At 39.3% G+C, this 24,669-nt stretch overlaps 3 protein-coding genes across 3 annotated transcripts; 1 reads left to right on the top strand and 2 right to left on the bottom strand.

Moving 5' to 3' along the window:
• Nucleotides 1–83: 83 nt before the first annotated feature.
• Nucleotides 84–1,975, bottom strand: LOC130419480 (iron-sulfur cluster assembly scaffold protein IscU-like). The gene is made up of 5 exons (XM_056746261.1): nucleotides 1,819–1,975; nucleotides 1,125–1,238; nucleotides 927–1,037; nucleotides 758–836; nucleotides 84–618 (listed from the first exon to the last, which is right to left on the bottom strand). The coding sequence occupies exons 1-5, from the start codon at nucleotides 1,951–1,953 to the stop codon at nucleotides 527–529; spliced, it is 531 nt and encodes a 176-aa protein (XP_056602239.1). The 5' UTR covers nucleotides 1,954–1,975; the 3' UTR covers nucleotides 84–526.
• Nucleotides 1,976–2,228: 253 nt separating this feature from the next.
• Nucleotides 2,229–14,082, top strand: LOC130419478 (squamous cell carcinoma antigen recognized by T-cells 3). Its single transcript, XM_056746259.1, has 19 exons — nucleotides 2,229–2,574; nucleotides 4,438–4,564; nucleotides 5,003–5,107; nucleotides 5,330–5,514; nucleotides 5,655–5,760; nucleotides 6,699–6,823; nucleotides 7,563–7,718; nucleotides 10,043–10,181; nucleotides 10,289–10,396; nucleotides 10,548–10,625; nucleotides 10,716–10,774; nucleotides 10,878–10,987; nucleotides 11,071–11,183; nucleotides 11,269–11,345; nucleotides 11,458–11,626; nucleotides 11,826–12,274; nucleotides 12,445–12,597; nucleotides 12,795–12,982; nucleotides 13,733–14,082. Exons 1-19 carry the CDS (start codon nucleotides 2,374–2,376, stop codon nucleotides 13,920–13,922), a joined length of 2,838 nt encoding a protein of 945 aa, XP_056602237.1. The 5' UTR covers nucleotides 2,229–2,373; the 3' UTR covers nucleotides 13,923–14,082.
• A 1,691-nt stretch (nucleotides 14,083–15,773) lies between these two features.
• Nucleotides 15,774–19,014, bottom strand: LOC130419412 (protein adenylyltransferase FICD-like). Its single transcript, XM_056746140.1, has 3 exons — nucleotides 18,914–19,014; nucleotides 18,091–18,429; nucleotides 15,774–17,912 (listed from the first exon to the last, which is right to left on the bottom strand). The coding sequence occupies exons 2-3, from the start codon at nucleotides 18,359–18,361 to the stop codon at nucleotides 16,834–16,836; spliced, it is 1,350 nt and encodes a 449-aa protein (XP_056602118.1). The 5' UTR covers nucleotides 18,362–18,429; nucleotides 18,914–19,014; the 3' UTR covers nucleotides 15,774–16,833.
• Between the last annotated feature and the right edge of the window lie 5,655 nt (nucleotides 19,015–24,669).

The following is a 24,669-nucleotide window of genomic DNA, read 5'->3' as shown; positions in this document are numbered from 1 at the left end:
CAAGAAGCTAACACACACTCATAGTCTGTTGTTTTGGGATAAAACCTTGCAGAAAACATGACAAGACAATGAATCAAGCAAAATTGATATTAAGGGCCTTTATTGAGTTGTGCAAGATAAAATACAGCATTGAAATCTATGTATCTTTGTCATGGAATCAATTTGCGCTAGTTTAGGTGTTTTTCACTGCCCACAATCCCCTTGGGGAAATAGATCTGAAAAGATACATACATTTTCCCTTAATTTATACTTCTCATACACTGGTAAAACTAATTCACAAGCATTGTAGTAGTATGCATTAAATATGCAGAACATAACACATCACAGTATGAATGCAAGAGTTTATTTTAATGTGCGTGATTCAAGACACTGAATCTAAAAGATCCTCACAGCAACCATAAGGCAGTACACTTATAATAGTAATATATTTGCGCTTGTTTTTTGAAGCCTTAGTCAGGAAACAAACTACATCATGTTTCTGAGTCAAGGCCAGCGGGTGACAGAGACTCATCTGTGCATGAGGACATTAATTTCTAGCTTCGGCCAGCCTCTCCTTGTCGTCTTTTTGTTTAAGTCTGTAGTCTGCTAATGCAGCCTTGATCGCATCTTCTGCAAGCACTGCCAAAGAAACAAATGTCATAATACAGATCAGGGAATCAGATTATTTGAGCTGCACTGTTGATATGACAGAATAATATCACATATGCCATTTTTTAATGGTGTAAATGTTTTTGCTATGTTAAAGGGCCACACTTACTCGAGCAATGTAGTTTGACTGGTGGAAGACAAAGTTCTTTGGCAATCTCTGTGTTTTTTATTTTAAGAGCTTCATCAACCTGTATATGGAAAAGAGCACATTAAATCAACATTAAAGACATCAGATCACTTTGTTAACGCGCTCAATTATCTGAGTCATGATGACGTACCGATTTTCCCTTCACCCACTCTGTGGCCAAAGAGCTGGATGCAATGGCTGAGCCACAGCCAAATGTTTTGAATCGGGCATCCACTATCTTTCCATTGTCATCCACCTGAATCTGCCAGACAGATTTACAACAAATGGTCTGTAAATTATATCGTGCTGCATATTAATTCTGATAAGTATTAAAAGCATACGTCCATACCTGTAGTTTCATAACATCCCCGCATGCAGGTGCGCCTACCAAACCAGTGCCCACATTCTTGGCTCTTTTGTCAAGGGAACCAACATTTCTGGGGTTCTCATAATGGTCTACCACCTTAAGAGATAAGTAAAAAAAACACATTGTGAAATCTACACGTATACGACCAGGTGTCATACTTAACGGTCACTGGTCACACTTCACCACAAATGAAGACGTGACCTTGAGAATTCCAATCGTGTACGTTATAAATAATGACTGTGATAAATAAAAAGTAACTTGAAGCCAGCAGAGCAACCATACAGAAAACATCAGGCCATAATTAAATCTCTCATTTTATATGACAATAAGTTTAGTTTTTACCCGATGCACTGTTACATCATTGACCATCAATGAACATATTTGGGGGTTTCCATGACAGTTACACAAGCAGACATGAAACAACTGTAAACGTGGTTTATAACGAAAAAGATATAAACCAACTAATGTATACGTTTATAATGTAAACGGACTGCACATACTGAAAACAATGGATAACGTTACCCGTAAACCTGACTTGTTTACATGTGCAGCTGTTAAATAACATTAGCCTTAGCAACCAAGCTAAAAAGTTACCTGCGACATAAGTTACGGTGAAAGATTGAACCAACCCTTGATATTTATCACGATATGACCAGAAGTAACACGTAACACGTACCTTTTTATGATAAGGGCAGGCTGATCTAAATTCTGGTAATGACAATAATCTGTGAAACAGTGCTGAAGATGCACAGCGTTTGGTTGCCGCTGCTAACGCCATGATGACCGAAAACGTATTGTCTACCGCACCCATGAGACTTAACCAATAGGGGGCGAGCTTTACGCACCCACGGAATTCAACCAATAGGCGGAGTGCTTTCACTGGCATTCACAGGACTCACAGCTCAAACAGTTTACAAAATGTTTACAAAACGTACATTTTTCTCAGGTGTGCATTTATTCACTGTTTATATTATTACCGCTGTGATGCACAAAATAAATCAACTGTAATGCAAAATCATGTATTGCTTTACGCGAGTTCACATCGCTCTCGCGGTACTTGGATGTCATACACCGTTTGGTCTGCGCAGCGGTTGCGCTGTGCGAAGTCGAACGCGTTTCTTGTTTTTCCCCGAGCTCCGCCTTCTGGTCGCACGAGCCCCTTGTTTTTCGCGTGAGCTCTTGTGTTGTGCTCGCGAGCCCTGCCCCTGTATCCAGGCAGATAGTTCGCAACATGGCGGCGACGAGTAACGAAGAACAGACGTTGTTGCCCGATATCGAAGAGGAGGCTGAGGGCATGGAGCGAGAGATGGAGTCAGAGGAGGACGAAGAAGAGCGGATGGGAGTCGAGCACTCCGAGGAAGATGACGACGACAAAGATACTTCTGAGGACGAGAGGGAGAACGAAGCGGAGATCCAGCGCCTGGAGGAGCAGGTGAGAGGAATGAATGAGGCTAAAGGCTGTCCCCGCATACGCAGCTCTCGAAACACCGCTTAAATGACTGTACAGGGCAATTTCTCTTCATAAATTTGATAAACACGCATTTTTAATAGGCACTGTTAACCTCGTGTCATAAACAGGGGCGGGAAAATGTAGTTTCGAGGAATGGGGCTAGCCAAGACTAACTTAGCCAACTAGCAAACACCTTAGCGATAAAACTACCCAAATTTATATATTCGCTCTTTCGTTTCATTGTTCCCACCACCTAGAGGCACTAGATATTTCAAGAGGGGTTATGTGCGTGTACATTTAAAATATTTCTTGTCAATATGTAGGAATAAAAGTTAGACGTTTATTGAGCGTGTTTAGGTGAGGCATGCTTGCGCGAGGAGTCAAAATACGCGCCATAGAGCATAGATTGAAGGGATAGTTCACCCAGAAATGAAAATCCTGTTATCATTCATTCACTCTCAGATCGATCAAAACATGAATGCATTTCTTTGTTCTAATAAACACAAAGGGGGATATTTGTAAAAATGTCTGTAACCAAACAGATCTCGCCCCCCATTTACTGCCATAGTAGGAAAAATAAATACTATGGGAATCTATAGGGGATGAGATCTGTTTGGTTACTGACATTATTCCAAATATCTTCCTTTCATAGTTTGATTAATGTTGAAAACATTCATTTTGGGACCCACTCACACTGATGAAAACTGGGGCGCATTGATTGTAAAGTTCAATGTCTATGTTTGTCTCATGTGTCGCTATGATCTGTTGCTGATCTGGTTTGTAACAGCTCGTATTTGATTTTTCTCCGGTGTTTTATGTTCCTTACATGAATAATAATGTTGCCAAAATATAGACAACATAATGAATTCTTCCGAAGTCTGTTCATCTGTCTGTTTCCTGCCTGTGACTCTTATCTGCTTTTATTTCTGCAAATCATTATTCCCGTTATTAAAAATACAAGTCATTGAATTTGTATGAAATAGCAGTCATGTTTTCTCTTGACTTTATTCTACAGCCTTTTACATTTAGTATGGACAATGTCCTGCAATGCAACAGCTGTCCTGTGCACGTTCCAGGTTAATTTCAGCTGTGCTGTGTTCTAGCTTCAGACGGTTTCTGTTATCATGGGATAAATTAGAAAGCACAATCAACCTTTCACCTCACAAACGTTGATGACTACAAGCCATGCGGTTAGCCATCGTTTGATTTATTCCCGTTTTTTAAGTCCCACAGAGAGAATTGCTCCTTGTGGGAAGTGGCACTGTGCCTGTGTCACCCACTCTAGTATGCTAGACTGGCAAAAAATGCCCGCCTTGTCCAGATGAGGCTTTAGCCATCCACCCCCCAGACTTATTAGTTGTTCGCTGTTTGGGTTGGTGTCCTGGGAACAGAAGAAAATGAGAATCTGTGATGATAGATAGTATTATTCAGTAAAGAAGAATAAAGATGTAAATTGAGTTCAAAGTGCCAGTCTTATGCTTCCTATTGCATTGAGACACTGATGTCTTTTATTATTTGCATCGTACTCTACAACAGTTTCACATTGGTTTGTTTATTTCAATTAAAGATTTTGTCATGCCTCTTTTTAATGATGTTAAAGGAGAAATGTGGAGATTTTAGCGGCATCTAGCGGTGAGATTGCGAATTGCAACCAATGCCTCACTCCACCCCTTTCGAAGCACAACGTCCTTCGATCCTCCAAAAATTACATGCTGGACCTTAAGCATGTGCATTTGCTCTAATAAACCTAGAAACTAGTTGTCAATTTCACATGCAGTCATATTATGTGACTACAACTAAATCTCTTACAAGAATAGTCATTGTACCCTGTTCCTTTTCCTCCAGCTGTCAATCAATGTATTTGACTACAACTGCCATGTAGACTTGATCAAACTCCTGAGGCAGGAAGGGAAGCTGCACAGACTGCGCAAAGCCAGACAGAAGATGAGCGAGCTCTTTCCTCTCACCGAAGGTGAGTTTTCCTCTTCTTTTCTTTGGTCTCAATGTGCCTTGAATGGCAGCCAGATTTTTCTCTGATTGTGTAAGAGAGAATGATGAGGATAATGTGAAGTTTTAAAATGGAAGGACATAATGTGCTTTTTAGAGTTCAGGCCATCTATGTTATGTCCTGTTAATTCATTCCTGAGGTTTGCACACCATATGAAGGTTATACTGAACTCTACAGGAAGCTTGATCTCCAGGTCTGAGCACCTGAACGAAAAGCCAGGTTGTTATTGTAGATTGTAAAAATGTTAGGATAATGATAAGCGTATAACCCGTCTGTATGATGTCCATGAGTGTTGCAATTTTTGTAACAAAACTTGAAATGCTCTTGAAATTAATCATAGCTGGTGTGTCTGCATTTGGGTATTGTGTGAGTCTCTCATATGTGATTTATTTGGTGGAACAGAGATTTGGCTGGACTGGCTGAAAGATGAAATTCGTGTAACAGAAGATGAGTCGGACCGCGAGAAAGTCTACGAGCTATCTGAGAGAGCTGTGAAAGATTATGTTTGTAAGTGTGCTGTTATTATAATGCATAGACTGACATGGATATGACTATATTCTCTGAAACATGCTATAGTATTGGCACAGGACTGTCAAAGTCTCTTTGGAATAGTGTGATACATTTTTTTTGCTGTTATCTTGTTTGTTTTTAATTAGAAAAGTAAAATGTGACCACAAGCTATATTTCAAAATTGCTTCTTTTAAAATCTGCTCATAACGCCATCCACAGGTCCAGAGATCTGGCTTGAATATGTACAGTACTCCATCGGGGGAATGGGAGCCGAGGGAGGCATTGAGCGGGTCCGGTCCATCTTTGAGAGGGCGCTGACAGCAGTAGGCCTACATATGACTAAAGGAACTTCAATCTGGGAGGCGTACAGAGAGTTTGAAATTGCTATTCTCTCCACAGTACAGGTACATGAACTCCTGAGTTTCTCAGATATATGTTTTAAGATATTTATTGAAGGTCTTTAAAAATACATGAAATGCGCAAAACTTGTCAGTCAGTTTGTTTTATATGTTATTGTGGTTATAAACGTCCCTGTCTTTGACAGCCTCCTCCTGGCAGTGTTCCCTCACAGGAGCAACAGAAACTGTTCACCGCCCAGCTGCAGCGCATACACACGCTTTTCAAAAGGCAACTTGCTGTACCTCTGATGGGTAAGACCCCCCTAAGTCCATCAGTTTCTTATTCTTCTCTTCCTTTCCAGTCCTGGATTAAACAATCGGAAATCCCTACATGCACAGCCAGCAGGGTTTGAGGAGAACGGATGTCGAAAGAATTTAGACCATGAATGTGGCCGAAAGAATTTAAACTATGAACAGAAAATTGTGCAATTTTGAAAGGAAAAAATAGGGTTACATGGACTGTAAAGACGAAACTAAAGTTTGGCCAGACAGAATTGATTCAAACTTTTAATTGATATTGATTAGGAAAGGTGGTTTCTAAAAGTAAAGTCTAGGTGCTGTCAGGTAAACCCTGTAACGCAGGCTAAGGGCAGGAGAGTCAGGAGCTGCCTGCAGATAGCCAGATGGTCTGGTTTTGTGAGCAGGATTCTTTTCCCATCTCTGTTTCTCTCGCCAGCTGCTTTTGGCACCAGAGATGCAGAAATGACTGAACACATCTCACTAAATCCAGAGAGCCAGATCTGAGATTAGGATTTCGTACAGCGTGGCTCATGTTTCCAGAGCCTGTTTTCTTTGTATGACATTGTCTCGGAGTGACAATGCTATCGCTCCCTAAACTCTCTCTAAGTTGCTTTGTATAAAATCGTTTGCTAAATGACTACATGTAAATGTGATGCCATGGGTGATAAAACGTAATTTAACAGAGGTGTTATGTAAAGCAATATTGAAGACATTTTGTACTTGTATCAAAAAGGGTTGGTGGGATGGTTTGCTAATTTCTGGTTTGAAAATAAACAAATGCATCCGCAAACAGCTTTTAAAATTGATTGTTAACAAGCTAGAAATGTGAATATTTGTAATGTTTCCCCTGGTCTTAAGATTTTGTTCAGGACTGTACATTGCCATTTAGAAGGGAGATGTTTGGATGTTTGTTTGCTCATTATTGCATGCGAATATATTCTGTTCTATAGATATGGAGGGAACATATGCAGAATACTCGGACTGGGCAGATGATGGTGTACCCGAGATGGTCACACACCATTACCGACGTGCACTGCAACAGATGCAGAAATGCAAACCTTATGAGGAGACTTTGGTAACACACACACACTTATCTCACTCGAGTAGCTTTACGAGAGGTTTAATTTACATTTTTCATTATTTACTGCTGAATTATTGACTGCTACTATGGCAGCAAATGTGATGTAAAATAACATTTTACTGCAATTGTCTGACAATATTTAAGTAACTGCCAGCCGTGAAGAGACATTAGGTGTCATAAGTTAGGGTTAGGGTTAGCACCGACTGTGCTAATGAAATCTGTTTTTTAGAAACACTCTCATCAATGCATTTCCCATTTCAAAACCAGACCTTAATAAGGCTATCTGTGTATGAAATACATTTACCCAAACACCGACCATCATAGTTATTTTCTGTTGTGTGTTTGTGTATTTGTCTTTTGTCTCAAGAAGGTATCAAAATAAATAAACACAAAGATCTCATGTTACTATAGTACCGGATTTTAACTTAACTTGCACGGTTCCCAGACAAAGTGGATATTCCATTTAAAAGTCAACTTATTACAGTGATTTTGACAAATAGTGGTAACTTCAGGAGGGGAGAGGTGCTGTGAACATTCAACTTGGGTCTCCATCTCTGTAAATTATAATTAACCCTCACGATATTTAGTCCAGTGCTTTTATGTAAATTTCATTAAAACAGATTTTTTTACTTTAAGCATTAAGTTTTCCAAATGTAGTTTTGTTTTAATTGTCTTGAATTTATTTACAGGCATTTGTAACCACTTTCTCATGCTGTTGATTTTGTTCTTAAAGCTTGTCTCTGAACCTCCAAAGCTGGCAGAGTATCAAGCCTACATAGATTTCGAGATGAAGGAAGGCGATCCAGCCCGAGTCCAGATCATTTTTGAGCGAGCGCTGGCGGAGAACTGCCTCGTGCCCGACCTGTGGATCAAGTACACCGCGTATCTGGTGAGCAACCCACGTATTCACTGTCATCGAGCAGCACCCCCACCTCCCTCCGTTTATTCAGGCGCGTAGTAATTGCTTTAATGGAACAATAATGAGATGCATAAGCCGAAAACCAGCAACTGGCTCATCGCTGCTGAAAACACATTATAAAGCCCACATCTCACCAGATGGCTGGGGGAAACTGAGTTAACTAGACAGAAAGAGAGGTGAGAGAGAGGAAAATGTGAGGGAGAAGGACAGAGAGAGACACAGCTTCCTCATATTAGCATCCAAAGCTGCAATCCATTAGAGTATTCTGATTCAGCAGATGAACTAAATGAACTCTGGTGTTAAAGGATGCCTACTGAAGTTTGATGGTGATGCCTATTCAGGCAGTTGAATTCCTGGCAGCTCTATACGTGTGAAGAGTAATTAAATCAATCATCCATGCTTGTGTTCAAATAGGTGATTAAATTGAGACGCTATTTAACTAAATGATATGCACCTCACAATGTAAGTCACAAAACTGCTTTGCCTAATCGATATAAGGGTGATTACTTTTTACAAAGCTCCGTATTGTATTGAAACTCTTCTTCAGAAATGAACCAATTTAGGAGGGAGGATAAAATGTAGTTTCTACGGTGGAATAGAAGCTGTGAAAGCTGTCACTTTCATTTGGAAGCGATCAATAGCATTCAACCCCTTCTTGGCATTGTGCAGTCACCAAAATGCCTATCCCAAGTAACTAACTTCCTGGCATGCACCGAGAAACATTGCACCCAGCAGATATCCTCATTCAGTCTTTTGATTGAGCAAAGCCATTTTTAAAGACCAGTGAGCAGATGTTGAGTTGGGGGGGCCAAAAGGGTTTGCAAAGCGGGGATTTTAAGCATCTCTCATTTGTAAAGGCATTATTGCATTTCACTGAATGATTATTGATGTGGGGCAGTTTCCCAGAGACAGATTTAGCATAGTTGAATATTAAATTGTTCGCTTTGCTCACAATGGTGGAGCGATTCCCCGCTGAACGTCTCTTGTAGCTCGAGGCTAGACACGTAATCGTTGAACAGCAGAGCTGCTTGTTAAGGGGTTGGCAGGAGAATGGCAGCATTGGATTGGCTGTGAAGATTACAAGTCATTATGGGGCGCTCATCACACGCACCTGCTCTTCCTGAAACATGTACGTTGGCTTCATGCTGTGACATTTTCTGTGCAGTTTTGCAGACAAATCAGTCTTATGGTCTTTTACCTGCTGGAGGTTTTATGATCTTTTACCGAACAGATCTGTGATTTCATTTTGAAAACTTACAATTTCTGTAATTAAACCAATTCCCACTATAACATTATTGTTTACCTTCTGGCCTGACAAAATTGTCTAACAGAACACAGACGTGGGCACCCAATTTACATTTCGCGTCTAAAACCCTGTGGAAAACGTGAGCCGTGCCTCTTTCTCTCTTCAAGTGACCCGTGGTGTTTCAAAATTAATGCTTGAAATAAATCTTTGATGGTTGTTATCTAATAATCAATTAGATTATGAGATTTCAGCCTGGGTTTTCACGATGTGTTTTAACAATGTTTACATGCTGATCAATAATGTTAATGCTAAATGTAGATAAAAACGTTATGGTTAATAGAATATCATAAATCTGGTCGAAAGGTTGGAGACATATAACAAACAGTAAACGGACAGATAGAAATGCTTAAAATTTTGCTTCATTTTTTTATCTTTTGTATGTCCATTTACCTTCCCTGCATGTATGCACTAGTGTTGTTAAAATAAGCAAGTGTTTTCTGCTCTTCATGGCGCGCATATTTGGCGGCGGAGAAGCACCGCGCGGAGCCGAAAAGGTTCAAATGAAGCGAGTATGGCGCTAGATAAAGATATCAACAGAATATAGTGGCAAAATGTCAGTTAAATAAATGTTCCTGCAAGCGTTTGATGTGATTCTCCGTTGTGTAGACGCGGGGCTCATTTTAAACAACTAAGATATTCAAAAGTTTTAAATGGTTTATTAGGCCTTCTCGGGTCCGGATGGAACGAAGCAAAGGTCCGGATCTGGACCGCAGTCAGCCAATTGAGGATGACTGGCGTAGATGTTATAGTAGCTTTTGATAAAGCACTGTGACCTTTCCATTTTGATCTATACATTTTTGAAATGGGATATTGAAGATAACATTATTTAACAGGTAGAACCTATAGATCACAAATCTGGTTGCTTTTGAGTCAGACTGCTGCCCTTTGTGAATGCTAGCTCGGTCTCCACCTCCTTTAAAATAAATGTTTTTTTTCTTTGAATCGATGATTTGCTCAGATATTCTTTTTTTCTCCTGTTTTACCGTAGGATCGTCAGTTGAAGATTAAAGATGTAGTTTTATCTGCTCATGAGCGAGCCGTCAGGAACTGCCCCTGGACAATGGGCCTGTGGAAGAGCTATCTTTTGGCATTGGAGAGGCATAGAGAAGATCATCAAACAGTGACAGGTGCTGAAAGCCACAATTTTGTGAATTTGGAATTTTAGTGAATCTCTCCTATTCTTCTAAAACATTTTTGCCATTCATTTATTGTGACGTAAACATCTTGTTAACAGATGTGTTCGAAAAGGCCCTGAATGCAGGATTCATACAGGCGACTGATTATGTCGATATTTGGCAATCATATCTGGACTACCTGAGGAGACGTGTTGATTTCAGCAAAGGTTTTTTTAGCCGCTTTAATGCCTTTCTTCTCTGCCCTATTATATATTCTTGTAAAGTCTGTTGTCCTATATTCTTAATCTTTGGTCCATGATAATAATTCAGTAAATATGATTATTCATTATTGATGGATGGATTCATTGATTATTACAGAGTGGAGCAGGGAGCTGGATGAGCTGCGGGCGGCTTTTACACGCTCCCTTGACTACCTGAAACAAGATGTCGAAGAGCGTAAGTGTATCTGTTTATAGGATGCATTCAGAAAAATATACAGCAGAAATAGAGACAGATAGACTCAACCGCTATCTCGTTCCTTGCCAGGGTTCAGTGAAACTGGAGATCTGTCCTGCACAATAATGCAGATCTGGGCGAGGATAGAGGTGAGGAAACATTACACCGTTGCATCTGTCCACACTCAGTACTAATTCTGCTGATTACGGTGCAGCTAATACAGTATTGGTTGCATCTGATCGCCCTGAACAGGCCTTACACTGTAAGAACATGCAGAAGGCCCGTGAGCTGTGGGACAGCATCATGACAAAAGGGAACGCTAAATATGCCAACATGTGGCTAGAATATTATAACCTGGAAAGGTCAGTGAACATTTTAAAGATGGTGAAAGTAAATAGGGTGTTTGTGTTGTCATGAATGTTCTGATTGTATGTATGTGCATCAGGTCACACGGAGATGCCACCCATTGCAGAAAGGCTCTCCACAGAGCTGTACAGTGCACATCAGACTACCCTGAACATGTGTGTGAAGTCCTGCTTAGCTTTGAAAGAGTGGAGGGTGAGTTGGATTTGGAGATCAAGGATCAAGGTAGTGTTAGTATTGCCGCTTATGTGGGAGTCTTACCCGGTGTCATTCTTCACAGGTTCTTTAGAAGATTGGGATGGTGCAGTGCAGAAAACAGAGACCAAACTCAACAGGGTGAACGAGCAGAGATCAAGAGTAAGAGCACAGTCCATACGGTCTTTCTTTTGTGTATGATAATGTACATGCATTTGCAAGGCATCCGACAGGAAGAAACAACTGGTAGAAATAAGGCTTTATTTTCCCTTAGGTGGCTGAGAAAGAGGCTTCTATTGCTAGACAAGAGGAGGAGAAAGTCGAACACAGGAGGAAAGGCAAGGCAGATAAAAAAACCCAGAAGAAAAGCCAGAAAGCAAACAGAACCGGAGATAAACGGAAAGCTGAAGATGAATACGAGGAGGAATGGGGAGAGGATACAGGTATGAAAAAAAACATTTCTGTTTGCTTTGTAGCACTTATTAAGAAAACATCACTCCTGCTTTTTTATTTTTTTCATAGTAAAATTCAAAACAAATCTGTATAAATTGCATGTAGTATGACAACTAAATGCATTTGGCCTTCAGCTACTGCATACAGACTTTTAGATATCAACAATATTGACACTTTAAATATGTGCAGAGCTCCCCTCAAAGAGGCACAAAGGGGATGCTGCGGAGGAGCTCATGGAGACCGAGAGTGGGCTTTTCGGACGAAGAGCTCCACCCCCGCGTAAAAACGGGCCGCCTGGTTACCGTAAAAATCAGCAGGTTGCGACGGAAGCACCACGCCAGACCCAGGAAATGGCACAGGAGCAGCGTAAAGATGAAAACAGCATCTTTGTCAGTAATTTGCCTTTTAATCTGGAGGATCCTGAAAGCAAGCTGCGGGAGTTGTTTCGGACCTGTGGGACTATTCAGCAGGTGCGACCAGTGTTCACACCGAAAGGTGTTTTTAGGGGTTATTGCTACGTGCAGTTCGAGGACCATCTGGTTGTACCAGAGGCTTTGAAAATGGACAGACTGGATGTGAATGGTCGGCCCATGTTTGTATCGCCTTGTGTCGACAAGAATAAGAATCCTGATTTTAAGGTATGAACATACAAAGCTTATGATGAAATTTATTAAATCTTTTTGGTTATTTTGTCTGGATGTTTGATATTGTTGGCATCTGGCGAATTAAATGGTTTACAATTTATCTTAAATGATCACTTTCAGTGTTTTTTGTTTGTTTAATTTGACTGATGTTGTCTTCCTGGCAGGTCTTTAAGTTTAACACGTCAATGGAAAAGCACAAGATCTTTATCTCTGGCCTGCCTTACAGCTGCACTAAAGAACAGCTAGAACAGCTCTGTAAGGAACACGGCACAATCATTGCCAGCCGGCTAGTCACCAATCGTTCAGGCAAACCCAAGGTGTGTAGCTCTCAGTTACCAACATAAGTGCACATGAAGATTGTACAATATCCATTAGAATGTCGTCACATTGTCTATTTACTGTTTATTTAAAACAGGCATTTCAAATTGTTTAAAATGGGTAAATGCATGTCTGTTTTTTATAATTATAATGAATGGTTGTTGTCCATACTAAATTCTGGTGTGCTCTGTGCTAGGGTTTGGCATACGTGGAATATGAGAATGAGACACAGGCCTCGCAAGCTGTTTTGAAACTGGACGGCACCATGCTGGAGAACCTCAAGCTCTCGGTTGCTATTAGCAACCCACCGAGCAGGAAGATTGAAGATAAAGTAGTGCCCAGTCGAATCCTGGGGGCAGCAATGCCTAGGCAACTTCAGGGAGCGTAAGTATTTGATACACCAGATCAGCTGGTCATATGTGTTGAATTACTACCTTTTAGGTGTCAGTAATTAGAAACATTTAAACAAATTAGCAACTAACAAAGCTTTACTGTAGTATACTCAATTTAAACATAAAATTGAGTATGTGTCTACATGCACAGTATTACTCCGAATATTCATAATAAGCTGATAACAAGTAGGTCATGTAAACGCGTATAACTGTTTTCTTTTATCAGGTCATAAACGGCGTAAGAAAAACCCACTCTCCAGATGTAGTTTTTTGCCAATCACTCGCGCTGCATGTAAACGCCTTTACCATGTTTCTCTCAGATTTGTTTATGTGCACATGTCTGACAGCGAAAAAGTCCCAAATGGAAGTAATAGTAAAATAACGCATAAATGTCCGCTCTTGAATCATGCAGTTGATGTAGAAACGTCAAAATGAAATATGCAGGTACTGCAGACATGAGAAGAGATATAAAAATGCAGCTTCTGACTGTTTTCCCACTGCATTTTTAATTACTAAACAGACTATCGACGGTGACATCACTGCACACGAGAAACCCAGCAAGTCTTAAACTTTCATGAAACGCAGTTTTATGCATAGCCTTTTAAGCAGATTTTTGATAGATATCTGTCTGTTTTGTGCACGTAAACGCACTCATTGATACATTTGAATGCCTGTCAATTTTGTGCATGTGTGTGCTTTACATCCTCCTTTTCCACATCCGTTAACTTATTTCCATTCTCAGAAGGGGGAAAGGACGCACTCAGATCTCTCTGATACCTCGTTCACTTCATCGGCAGAGCACACCCGATGCCAAAGCTGAGAACGGGACAGTAACAGATGGGGTGCACGGAGGACCAGGAACCACTAACCTGGCCACACAAACGAAGACGCTGTCCAACGAAGACTTTGCCAGAATGCTTCTCAAAAAGTAAAATCGTATGCAGAATCAAACGTAAAGAACACCTGCCTTCTGACAGAAAAGCCATGCTGTGTCCTTGCAGAGTCCAGTGAAGAAACAGCGTTTTATTTGAGCCTACTTTCTGTAAATACAAGACCACCCCTGAAATATATTAAAAATATTTTAAGACCTCATCCATAGAGTTGCGAGTTGTTTTGATTTCTTGGTAATTAAGAAAAGATTTGGGTAAGGGTGATAAGATTTTGTCAGCGAGTATTTTTTAACAAGCTGTTAAAATGATGTATACCGTCGTTTTAAAAAGGTATATGCAAGAACCTTTATTATGAAGATGTGTATTATAAATGGGGTTTCATAACCTTTTTTCACTCCAGACCCCTTTTAGGCAAATAGATGACTTTTTTATTTAGGCAAAAATAAATATGGAAACAAAAACTTAATTTAACATATCTTAACTGCATGATGTATAAATAAGTTATTTGCAGTACCACATCCATCTAAAACAGTCTTGCATGTGTACATTTACAAATATCTTCTGTAATAACAATGTCTTCAAAATGAAGATAAAATGGAGTAATAGATCCGCACCTTGTGAAAATATGTTTGTTTTAAGGGATTCACTGTGTATTAGACAACAGTGCTTTCATTAGATGCTGTTCATTGTAGTCTAGTGGAGATCAGTATAGGTTCTTTATGCAAAAGTTTTAGAAATCCGTCATGTATTTTTAGGCATTTTCTCCAAGTTCTAAATCCCTTTAAGTTTGATGTTTATTAATAGCTGACACAGCTTGTAAACCTGCCTTACCTTGTGCACTCAGTAATGGGCTGAAAGCGGACGCTTGTGCTCCATAGATAGACTGATCGAATGGGTTTAATTGAGACTGACTACATTTTATTCTTGATTTAACCGTATCTAGAATTTTAGATTTTATGTGCTAAGATTGGGAGTCGAGGGACAGGCTGAAGGGCACGGTTGCTGCCTTGGAACAGCTTTGGAACTGTTCTCTGATGTTTAAGAATCTATGCAGCTGTATATCGCTAGAACCTTCCGCTATTGGTTCACCGGATCTTGAACCCGTCCTATACTGTATTGTATATACAACATATAATATAGATCATTTTAAGTGTCATGGATATTAGTATTGTTTTCTAGTTTTGATCTCTAGTGGACTCGTGTATTTCATTTACTGATTATATTTCACATCAGTAATTTTCCACTGCAGTGTTCTACATAAGAGGTTTCCTTCTCACATTAATATTTTGGTCGTGTGTGTCCCATTACCCTGTGCATTGTTTTTTATTGTGTTCCTTGTTCATGCCCCTCAGTGGTTGGCCATAGTTTTGTAAAAAAAAATGTCTATTTTGAACTAAAACAGTAGCTCTATATATTTGCGTTTGATCACCGCAGTGGCCTAAAGTAGTGATTGAGAAAAAAATGTGTGCAATGTTTTATTGAACATTTTTATTCATTATATCATTTATGTTGTTTCAGTTATTTGATTATAGATTGGTCATTTTATTTACCAGATCATGCCAGTGTCATCCTAAGACACAATAATGTTCTTTTAGTATTCCCTGTGTTGCGCAAATTGTATGTAGTTCTTTTTATTCCTGAAATTGTTTATTAAGGCAAATAAATGTGTATGGTCGTCAAACACATCATTTGTGTTATATTTAATGTTATCTTACTTTTGTTTTAGAGTCATAAAGGGATGGTTTACCCAAAAATTACAATTCTTTCAACATTTACTCACCCTCTTTCCAGAACTGTACAACCTTTTCCAGAACACAAAAGACGACATTTTTCAGCACGCTGGTATCCAGACACCATAGGACCCCATTGATTTCCAATTTATGAACACAAAAATCACAGAAATTTTCAAAATATCTTTATACTTAGGAAAAGTCATATACATGTTTTGAACATGATGGTGAACGAATGATGACAGCATTTTTTTGTTTGGGTGAACTTTCCCTTTCTAAGTGAATTAAGTTGTGGTGTTTGGATACAGGAGGCGAGAAGAAATTATCACATAAATACTAAAAGTGAATAAGACAAAGCTGTTCAATAATTTATTCCATACACAAAGCAATAAAAGTGAAAGTGACCTATTTGTCAGATTTGGTGACCCATACCCAAAATGTGACTGAAATAGCCTTTAACTAGCAAAATAAATTATAGCTATGCTATATTGCAACGAAAGGGCTAAAGGTTGCTTTTTAAAGTTATAGTCAATATTTAAACCAGAAAAAAGGAAATGTTATTTGCCCTCAAACACTTACATATTTCTTGTACTCAATAAAACCGCTAAATTACATTTTAAAGAGCAGCAGACTGTATACAGTATGTATCCTTAAATTACATGAACGTAAGATATTCAATTATACATAGAAAAATCAGAGATAAGAATAATTGTAATGATTGCAAAGTACGCAAATAGCTATTATTCAAACAGATCAAAATTCTGAATGTCACGTTTCCTCATATGTACCTTAAGCTACAGTATATAGATATGAATAATCATGCCACGAGAACACAAATTCATAATTTATCAGAAAATGACTCGTACTAAATAGAGATTTTAGAGCTATTTTTCGCTCCAAGTTTTGATTTTTGAATAAAAGCAAGCTACTTAAGAAATTAGAATTACACAACTAATATAAATGCAGTTGTGCGTAAGGTATGTCCTACACACCGTTCACCAGGCTTTTCACACTTACAGCTATTAAACTTTCCTTCAATTTGTTACTTAAAACGGACAATAAAGTTGAGGATAAAACAGTCTTTAATGTGGCTACACATCATCAAAAACCAACAGTTATACATTAAACAGATGATATGAACAGAGAATCATCCTGCAGCCCACATGGTCCCTAAATGGCACATAAAGTACAGGTGTGATTTATTCCCCACAAACTAAAATTTCTCAGCTGTGGGCAGGTATGGTTTGTTTACAGTCCGGGCATGCGTGATTGCTAGCACCAGGCAGCCCAACTGCGTGCTCCGTTGTGGCTATGAGTAGAGTATCCAGTGTAATTTCAGTGCATTTTGCGATAAACCTAATAAAGGGCCGGACATCACCCTCGTTGGCTGTATCCAATGCAGTGTAATACTCTGCCCTCTGTTCCTTACGAATGGTGATTGGCGGATAACTGGCTTGCATTAGGATCAAATTCATAAGAAGTCGAGATGTGCGACCATTCCCATCCACGAACGGATGCACGTAAACCAGTTTATAGTGCGCCAGAGCTGAGAACTCTACAGGGTGTAGATGTAACGTCTCTTCTGAGTTCAACCACTGCACCAGTTCCTGCATGTGTTTATCTAGGTCATGTGGGTGAGGTGGAATGTGATGCCCAACAAACACCTGGGTAGTCCGGAATCGCCCGGCTTCGACGGGGTCGACGTAGCCCAGAACCCGCCGATGTATCTCTAAGATATCATCTACGGTGATGTCCTTGGCACGGGAAAGAAGGGTGGTGTTGATGTACTTCATGGCGGCGTCCACACCAATCACCTCATTCTGTTCTTGAAGGCTCTTACCCGGTACAGCGTATCTGGTTTCTATAATATGGCGAATCTCTGACAGTGTGAGCGTGTTGCCTTCTATGGCAACCGTATGATAAATGTGATGATAGTAGGTTTCCTCCATCACACGGCGCAAGGCAGAGTTTCCCTTCGGTATAGACATGAGACGTCTTACCTTCCCCTCTATAATTCCAAAGTACCGCTGATCTATTTCCTCTACTAAGGGAAGAGTGCGGTCCCTGCTCACCAAAGCTTTCTCGTTGCAAGGCGAGATGGCGAGAGCTTTGGTGTAGAGGTGATCTGCTTGGACGACGTCCTTTTCTTCCTCCAGAATGGTTCCCAATTCGGTGAGCGCTTCCACAAATTCCGGGTTCATTTTGAGAGCGTGAACAAGCAGTTTGTGAGCTTTCTCTCGCTTTCCTTGCTTTTTCATCTCCAAAGCCTGCTGAAGAGCCGTCTTCGCCTCAAACTGATTCTCTGTCATCAACAGATGGCAAAAATGACATTCAAGCAGAGATTTATACTATCCATCTCTCCAAAGAAGTTTAAGTTTTGCATAGTAAACATGTTTGACCTGTTTAATCTGGAGTATGACATTTATGAATTTGGAAAAATTCTGAACATGAAAAAAGTAAGTGGGAAGCACATACTGTACCTTTACTGGGCTTGACTTTTTGTGGAAGTAGATCTAGTTCTGTGAACAGGACCGTCAGGCTGGTCGTGTGAACCGTAGGTCGCTGGACACCCCCCCACAGCTGGCATCGCAGGAGAGCAATGCCCTTCAGGGTGGCACAGCATTGCTCCTCTATGCCTGCTAAAGGCAGCAGCAGGACAAATACTGAGCCCAGAAGAGCAAACAAGACGGGAGTCCAGCCCCACAGCAGAGGACTGCTGGTGGCATGACGCAACACTGCCAATGCTCCCATCAATCAAGAAATCCAGCTTTCTCAGGCCACATTGCTGACATTCTAGCATGGGACTGCTATTTGAACACCTGTGTGAAATGTAATAAATAGCGTAAATCGTTAGTAGTGTCATTTCCCCCTTGAAATCTAATACAGCTGTGGCAACATGCAATAGCTGGACATGAAAAAGAAGCATCTTGTACAAAAGATTTGTGACATGAACATGCTTCTCCTGTAATATGTCAAACGTAATTTGGTGCTCTGATTATCGAATGAAATTAAGATAAACACTCTCATTAGAGTAGTTTTATGTGCTTTTATTAGACTACTAAACTCATTTATTGAACGAGCTTCAATGAAAAAAAACCAGCAAAAATGATGTGGAAATAGTCCTAGTCTTATTTGACACACACAAAAAAACAGTCAATGAGTCTATACACATAAACAGCTCTGGATTACAGCTGTTCTGAAGTTATGACATCATCAAGACAAAACCGAGACCCGGCCCAAAACCTCAGAAAAAAGTATTTCACTAAAACAACAGCATTTTAAAATAATTAGGTTAAAACTTACCGGTTTTGTTGTAATTATCTTCATTTTTATTATAAATAAGGGAATTGAAAAGGAATATACCGCTTGTGTGCCGTATGAAACGTCAGCTTCCGCAAAAAATGTCGCCTACTTGTAAAGTAAAATCTGATTGGTTGGTTTTACTTTGTTTCTGTTTAGTGATTGGTCAGCTGTTTGCCCCACACCCTCATGCAGCGACACCATTTGATTCACAGCGAACCTCATGATTGGATCTCATCTGAATCCAACACCGGGTCACATATTAAACCTTTGTTTTGCTAATTCACGTATTATTTTTATGTACAATTATTTTATAATTATTGTAAAATGTAATTATTTTGTAACTATGGGAAATATTAAAGATTAAAAAATATTTATTTTACGAATACTATGGAAATGGGAATGCGCAAGGAAAGCATTTTTCCTTGAGATGTGTTACATTTTTCTGTTATAGTGGGTATTATTTGTCTCTCCGATAGTGAGTCAGATCTCACTGTCTCGTATTGCCCGGATCAACACTAGGGGTCAGAATCGTCTTAATTTTTCATGTCGTTTTCGGGTCATGCACACATCTGTGACTATTAATCCATGTAATTTAATGACGTCACTTTTCACTTCAAAGAAACGGGCTCCTTTAAATTAGCCTTTTAGGCAGTTTAGCAGAGAAATTAAACGTTTGCTTAATCTTACACATGTGCACATGATGCTGTCATTTTCTGCACCAAACTGTAGATTTACACGTACATTATAAAATGTAATTTACTGTAGAGAAATTAGAAATTCAGTTAAAAGGGATATGCTTGGAAAACAGATTATTGAGCCAATCAACACTTTCACAAATCAGTTCCCCCTCATACTCATTTGGAAACTGATTGATGTGATGAGTATATAGTTTAAAAGACTACATAATCAATGTTTTTGGTAATAGATGAGGTCAGGGGTTACCATGGGAACAGATGTGAGGAATATATGACTCGACAGGAAGCAAAAGTAAGCCCCCTAATAAAATAGTTAAACTAGCACGTCCGTCTGTACTGTAGCGGAAAAAAACACAACAACATGAGCAAAAGAACAAGAAAAAGAAGGCATGTGTTTTTGTACTATTTCAAAGTCTTATTTAGTTTTGGCAAATTATGCAAGTATAGATAAACAAATTCAGTATTTGTCCACTGGCATACAGGAGTTTTGACTGTGGACGTTCGATTGTCGTGAATTTAGGGACCGTCTCTAAAGTTACACAAACATCCCAGATAGCACCCGTATGTTTTGCCGGTGTTACAAAATTTTCTGTTACCCGTGATATTTTGTGACCGCAGTAGGCGCTGTTGTCAATGTCGACAATTCTCTACGCAATGAGCGTAAATTCGGGCGAGGATGCGCTTTGTGCTCGTGCACGTTACTGTGAGCGGGCTTTTCGGAAAGTCTGTTAAGAGTGATGACGTGACGTGAGTGGCTGAACACGCAGATTGAACTGTACGAAGCAGGATCATTTAATTCCTCTAATGATTGCGTTTGGCATTATTTTGATTGCCATGGTAATTGTTTATTGCCAACATGTAAGTGTGTGTGTATATATAAAGTGAAAACACACATCTATATATATATATATGTGTGTGTGTGTGTGTGTGAGTAATATGTGTGTGTGTGTGTGATTATTTGTGTAAAAGTGAATACAAACTCACACACACACACAATATATATATATGTGTGTGTGTGTGAGTTTGTATTCACTTTTACACAAATAATAGAACAGCAATCTAAACATTGTCCATTTAAGAAACATGAACATCAATGAGCTTTGTTTTATACATACATGCATTATAGGCTATTAAATGTAAATAAGAAAATATTATAAAATGATATGTTTATAATGTACAGAGTAACCTTGTAGTCCTACACCAGGTCACCATATCTCACAATGCACGGTAACGGGCTAAAAAAATCTGTTACCTTCCCCTGTTATACACAGAATATCCTTATTGTTCTCCATATTCACTCTTTAGATATCTAATGCCTTCTATGTCTTAGGCTATCCTGAAAAGCATTTAGCTGTGATGAGAACAGTGACTGTGGTACAGCAGGTCACCATATATCACGATGCACAGTAACAGGCTAAAATAATCCGTTACCTTCTCCTGTTATACACAGAATATCCTTATTGTTCTCCATATTCACTCTTTAGACATCAAATGCCTTCTATGTGAGATGGTGGTCTAGTGGGTTAAACCACTGAACTGGTAAATCAAAAGGTTGCTGGTTCAATCCCAGCAGCCACCACCAGTGTGTCCTTGAGCAAGACACTTTACTCCATGTTGCTCCAGGGGGATTGTTCCTGTAATAAGTGCACTGTAAGTCGCTTTGGATAAAAGCGTCTGCTAAATTATTATTATTAATTATAAATTATTATGTCTTATTCTGAAGTGCATTTATCTGTGATGAGAACAGTGACTGTGGTACAGCAGGTAACCATATCTCACAATGCACGGTAACAGGCTAAAAAAATCTGTTACCTTCCCCTGTTATGTACAGAATATATTTATTGTTCTCCATATTCACTCTTTTGACATCTAATGCCTTCTCTGTCTTGTCCTGAAGAACACCATTTAGACTGAGAGACCATTTAAAGGCTCAGGAAACCTTTGCAGGTGTTTTAAGGTTATTTGCTGATTTCTGAGACACTAGTTTTCATTATCTATTAGCCATTATCATCACATTTATCAAAATAATGCCTTTAAATATTTCACTCTATGTGTAATGAATCTATATAATGTATGGGTTTCTGTCCCGCTCCATGCCTGTTTGTTTATTTTACAGAGCTGGGCAGCCATTAGCTAATTGCGGCACCTCGCACCTATTTAGCGCTCACCTGTTCCTCGTTACACTTCTCCTATTTAATCCTGCCTTTTCTTTTGGTCTGTGTCGGTATGTCTTGTGTGCAGTGCAGCTTGTGGCTGTACAGCTTGTGGCTGTACAGCTTGTGGCTGTACAGCTTGTGGCTGTACAGCTTGTGGCTGTACAGCTTGTGGCTGTACAGCTTGTGGCTGTACAGCTTGTGGCTGTACAGCTTGTGGCTGTACAGCTTGTGGCTGTACAGCTTGTGGCTGTACAGCTTGTGGCTGTACAGCTTGTGGCTGTACAGCTTGTGGCTGTACAGCTTGTGGCTGTACAGCTTGTGGCTGTACAGCTTGTGGCTGTACAGCTTGTGGCTGTACAGCTTGTGGCTGTACAGCTTGTGGCTGTACAGCTTGTGGCTGTACAGCTTGTGGCTGTACAGCTTGTGGCTGTACAGCTTGTGGCTGTACAGCTTGTGGCTGTACAGCTTGTGGCTGTACAGCTTGTGGCTGTACAGCTTGTGGCTGTACAGCTTGTGGCTTAAAGGAGACTATTACATCTTTTTGTCCAGGGCCATCAGGCGAGGAGATAATCTCTGCTCTTCCGGACCGTGAGACTGTATAGAAAGGTTTTGCTCGGACGTCTTTTGGCTGTACTCTCTGTCCACTGTCCCAGCGGACGCAGGCGCTCTGAGTGCTCTGCTTTTTCTGTTATCGTTTTGTTCTGTTTCCTGTTTATAAAAAATTATATTTTTAGCTCTATCCTGCATCTGAGTCCTTTGTCCCATGACAGGTTTCACTTTCTGAAATGAGTGACAAAAGATATTGACCTTTTCATGATATTCAATATTCGATTTAGTTTATGACAGTATGTTGTGTATGCATTTGAAAGCTGTTCAATGTATGTTTTGTATTTTTTTATGAGCATTAAAAAACTATCTGGACCTCTCTGACCTCATTGCTGGCTATGGCCAAAATTTGGCGCCACTAAAGTCACATCTAATTGGCTGAGACATGTTATTAAATCGTCACAAAATTAATACTTTATACCTTCAAATCTTACATTACTGAAAGTACAATACTGTAATAATTTAGTTAAAATATTTTTATTTTTTTAATATTCTTCCCATCTCCCCCTATCGCACAGCCAATCACGTGGGGGCTCCGTTAGCTAGTTTGCACCCACTGGAAAGGAGATTAACGTGATTGGCAACTGATATTGCATCTGTGCAAAATGCATGGTAATATGCAGATGGAGCTGAAGAACTTTCTTTTAAAAGGGGAATATCCCAAAGATGCTGATAAACAGCACCGTTACACTTTAAAAAGAAGAGCTAACAACTTTCGAATCATTGGTAGGTAACCTTAATAAGCACCTGAGAGAAAAGTACACTAGTGGGTATGGCTATAGGCTTTTCAAATATTCATTATCCCCACTATAAATATAGTCTCACTACAGTAACTGTTAACCATGGTATTTGTGTTTAAATTGTTATAAATCTGCCAAAGCATCGATCGCTATTACACTTTTACTAATAAAGCATAGTTAACTTTCTTAAAATACTTGTTGAAAACTTCACTCACTGATGTAGTCGATCAAAATGTATATTTTAAATATTATATGTGCACATATAGGTTACATTTTATATTTTTTATCTCTGACATCAATATTGTAATACATTTTGAAAAATGAATCACAGATTGGCCATGTGGGATTTCATGTGAAAATAAAGGTTGTTTTGAATGGGTTAACTTTTTGGAATTTATTAAACTTTCTCATATATTATTATGTTTTATTTTAATTATTATTATTATCTCATTATTAGTATGCAGAGAAAATACTTGCTGGAGAGGCTCTTCAATTTTCAAATGACCCCTCTCCGGCTGAAAAATACAGAAGACAGGTGGCGTTGACACTCCTAAACAAGAGTATTATTTGCTTATTTCTGTGATTTTCACAATATCATATATTATTTCAATGATTAACAGATGAAACCCATTCCTAAATTGTTTTGTTTTATTGGTGACCAGATGACCTCAGTGAGCTTTGCCACTATAGTGGGGAGAAGGATGCAGGGCAAGGAAGGACAACTGCCAAAAAAAAAAGAAAACGCTTTGGTAAAAATTGTATTAAGTATACTTCTATCATGATAGTATGCTATACTGTATTTCAGTTATTTATCTTAGAAATGTTGTTGCATTACTATTACTTCTGTTCCTACAGGTCCAGTGTGACGTGTGTGACCGATGGTTCCACATCAAGTGTGCTAAAATGGTGGACCCAAGGAAGTACTTCAGCTGTTCTGCATTCCAGTTTGTGCTTCCAGTTTAAAATTCTACTGCATTTCTTTTGCAAACATGCAAAAAAAGTAATAAAGTAATGTGCAAGACTTGCGCTTCATTGATGTGGTTATTGTGATTGTGTAGGTTTATGTACTAATTTTAAGGTACATGATAATCAAATGCTTCTGAAATGCACCATAATATATATTTTTTTAATAATTATTTTGCTGTTTTGAAAAATAAAAATACACTTAACTATACTTAAAATCAAAGTCCAAGTTACGTGCATCGTGATATATGGTGACCTGCTGTACCACAGTCACTGTTCTCATCACAGCTAAATGCACTTCAGAATAAGACATAGAAGGCATTAGATATCTAAAGAGTGAATATGGAGAACAATAAGGCTAATCTGTGTATAACAGGGGAAGGTAACGGATTATTTTAGCCCGTAAGTGTGCATCGTGAAATATGGTGACCTGCTGCACCACAGTCACTGTTCTCATCACAGCTAAATGCACTTCAGAATAAGACATAGAAGGCATTAGATATCTAAAGAGTGAATATGGAGAACAATAAGGATAATCTGTGTATAACAGGGGAAGGTAACAGATTTTTTTAGCCCGTTACCGTGCATTGTGAGAT

The sequence above is a fragment of the Triplophysa dalaica genome, chromosome 4 (genome assembly GCF_015846415.1).
Source record: "Triplophysa dalaica isolate WHDGS20190420 chromosome 4, ASM1584641v1, whole genome shotgun sequence".
NCBI classification, from domain to species: domain Eukaryota; kingdom Metazoa; phylum Chordata; class Actinopteri; order Cypriniformes; family Nemacheilidae; genus Triplophysa; species Triplophysa dalaica.
The sequence above is the reverse complement of the archived record's forward strand: the minus strand, read 5'-3'. Positions and strand labels throughout refer to the sequence as shown.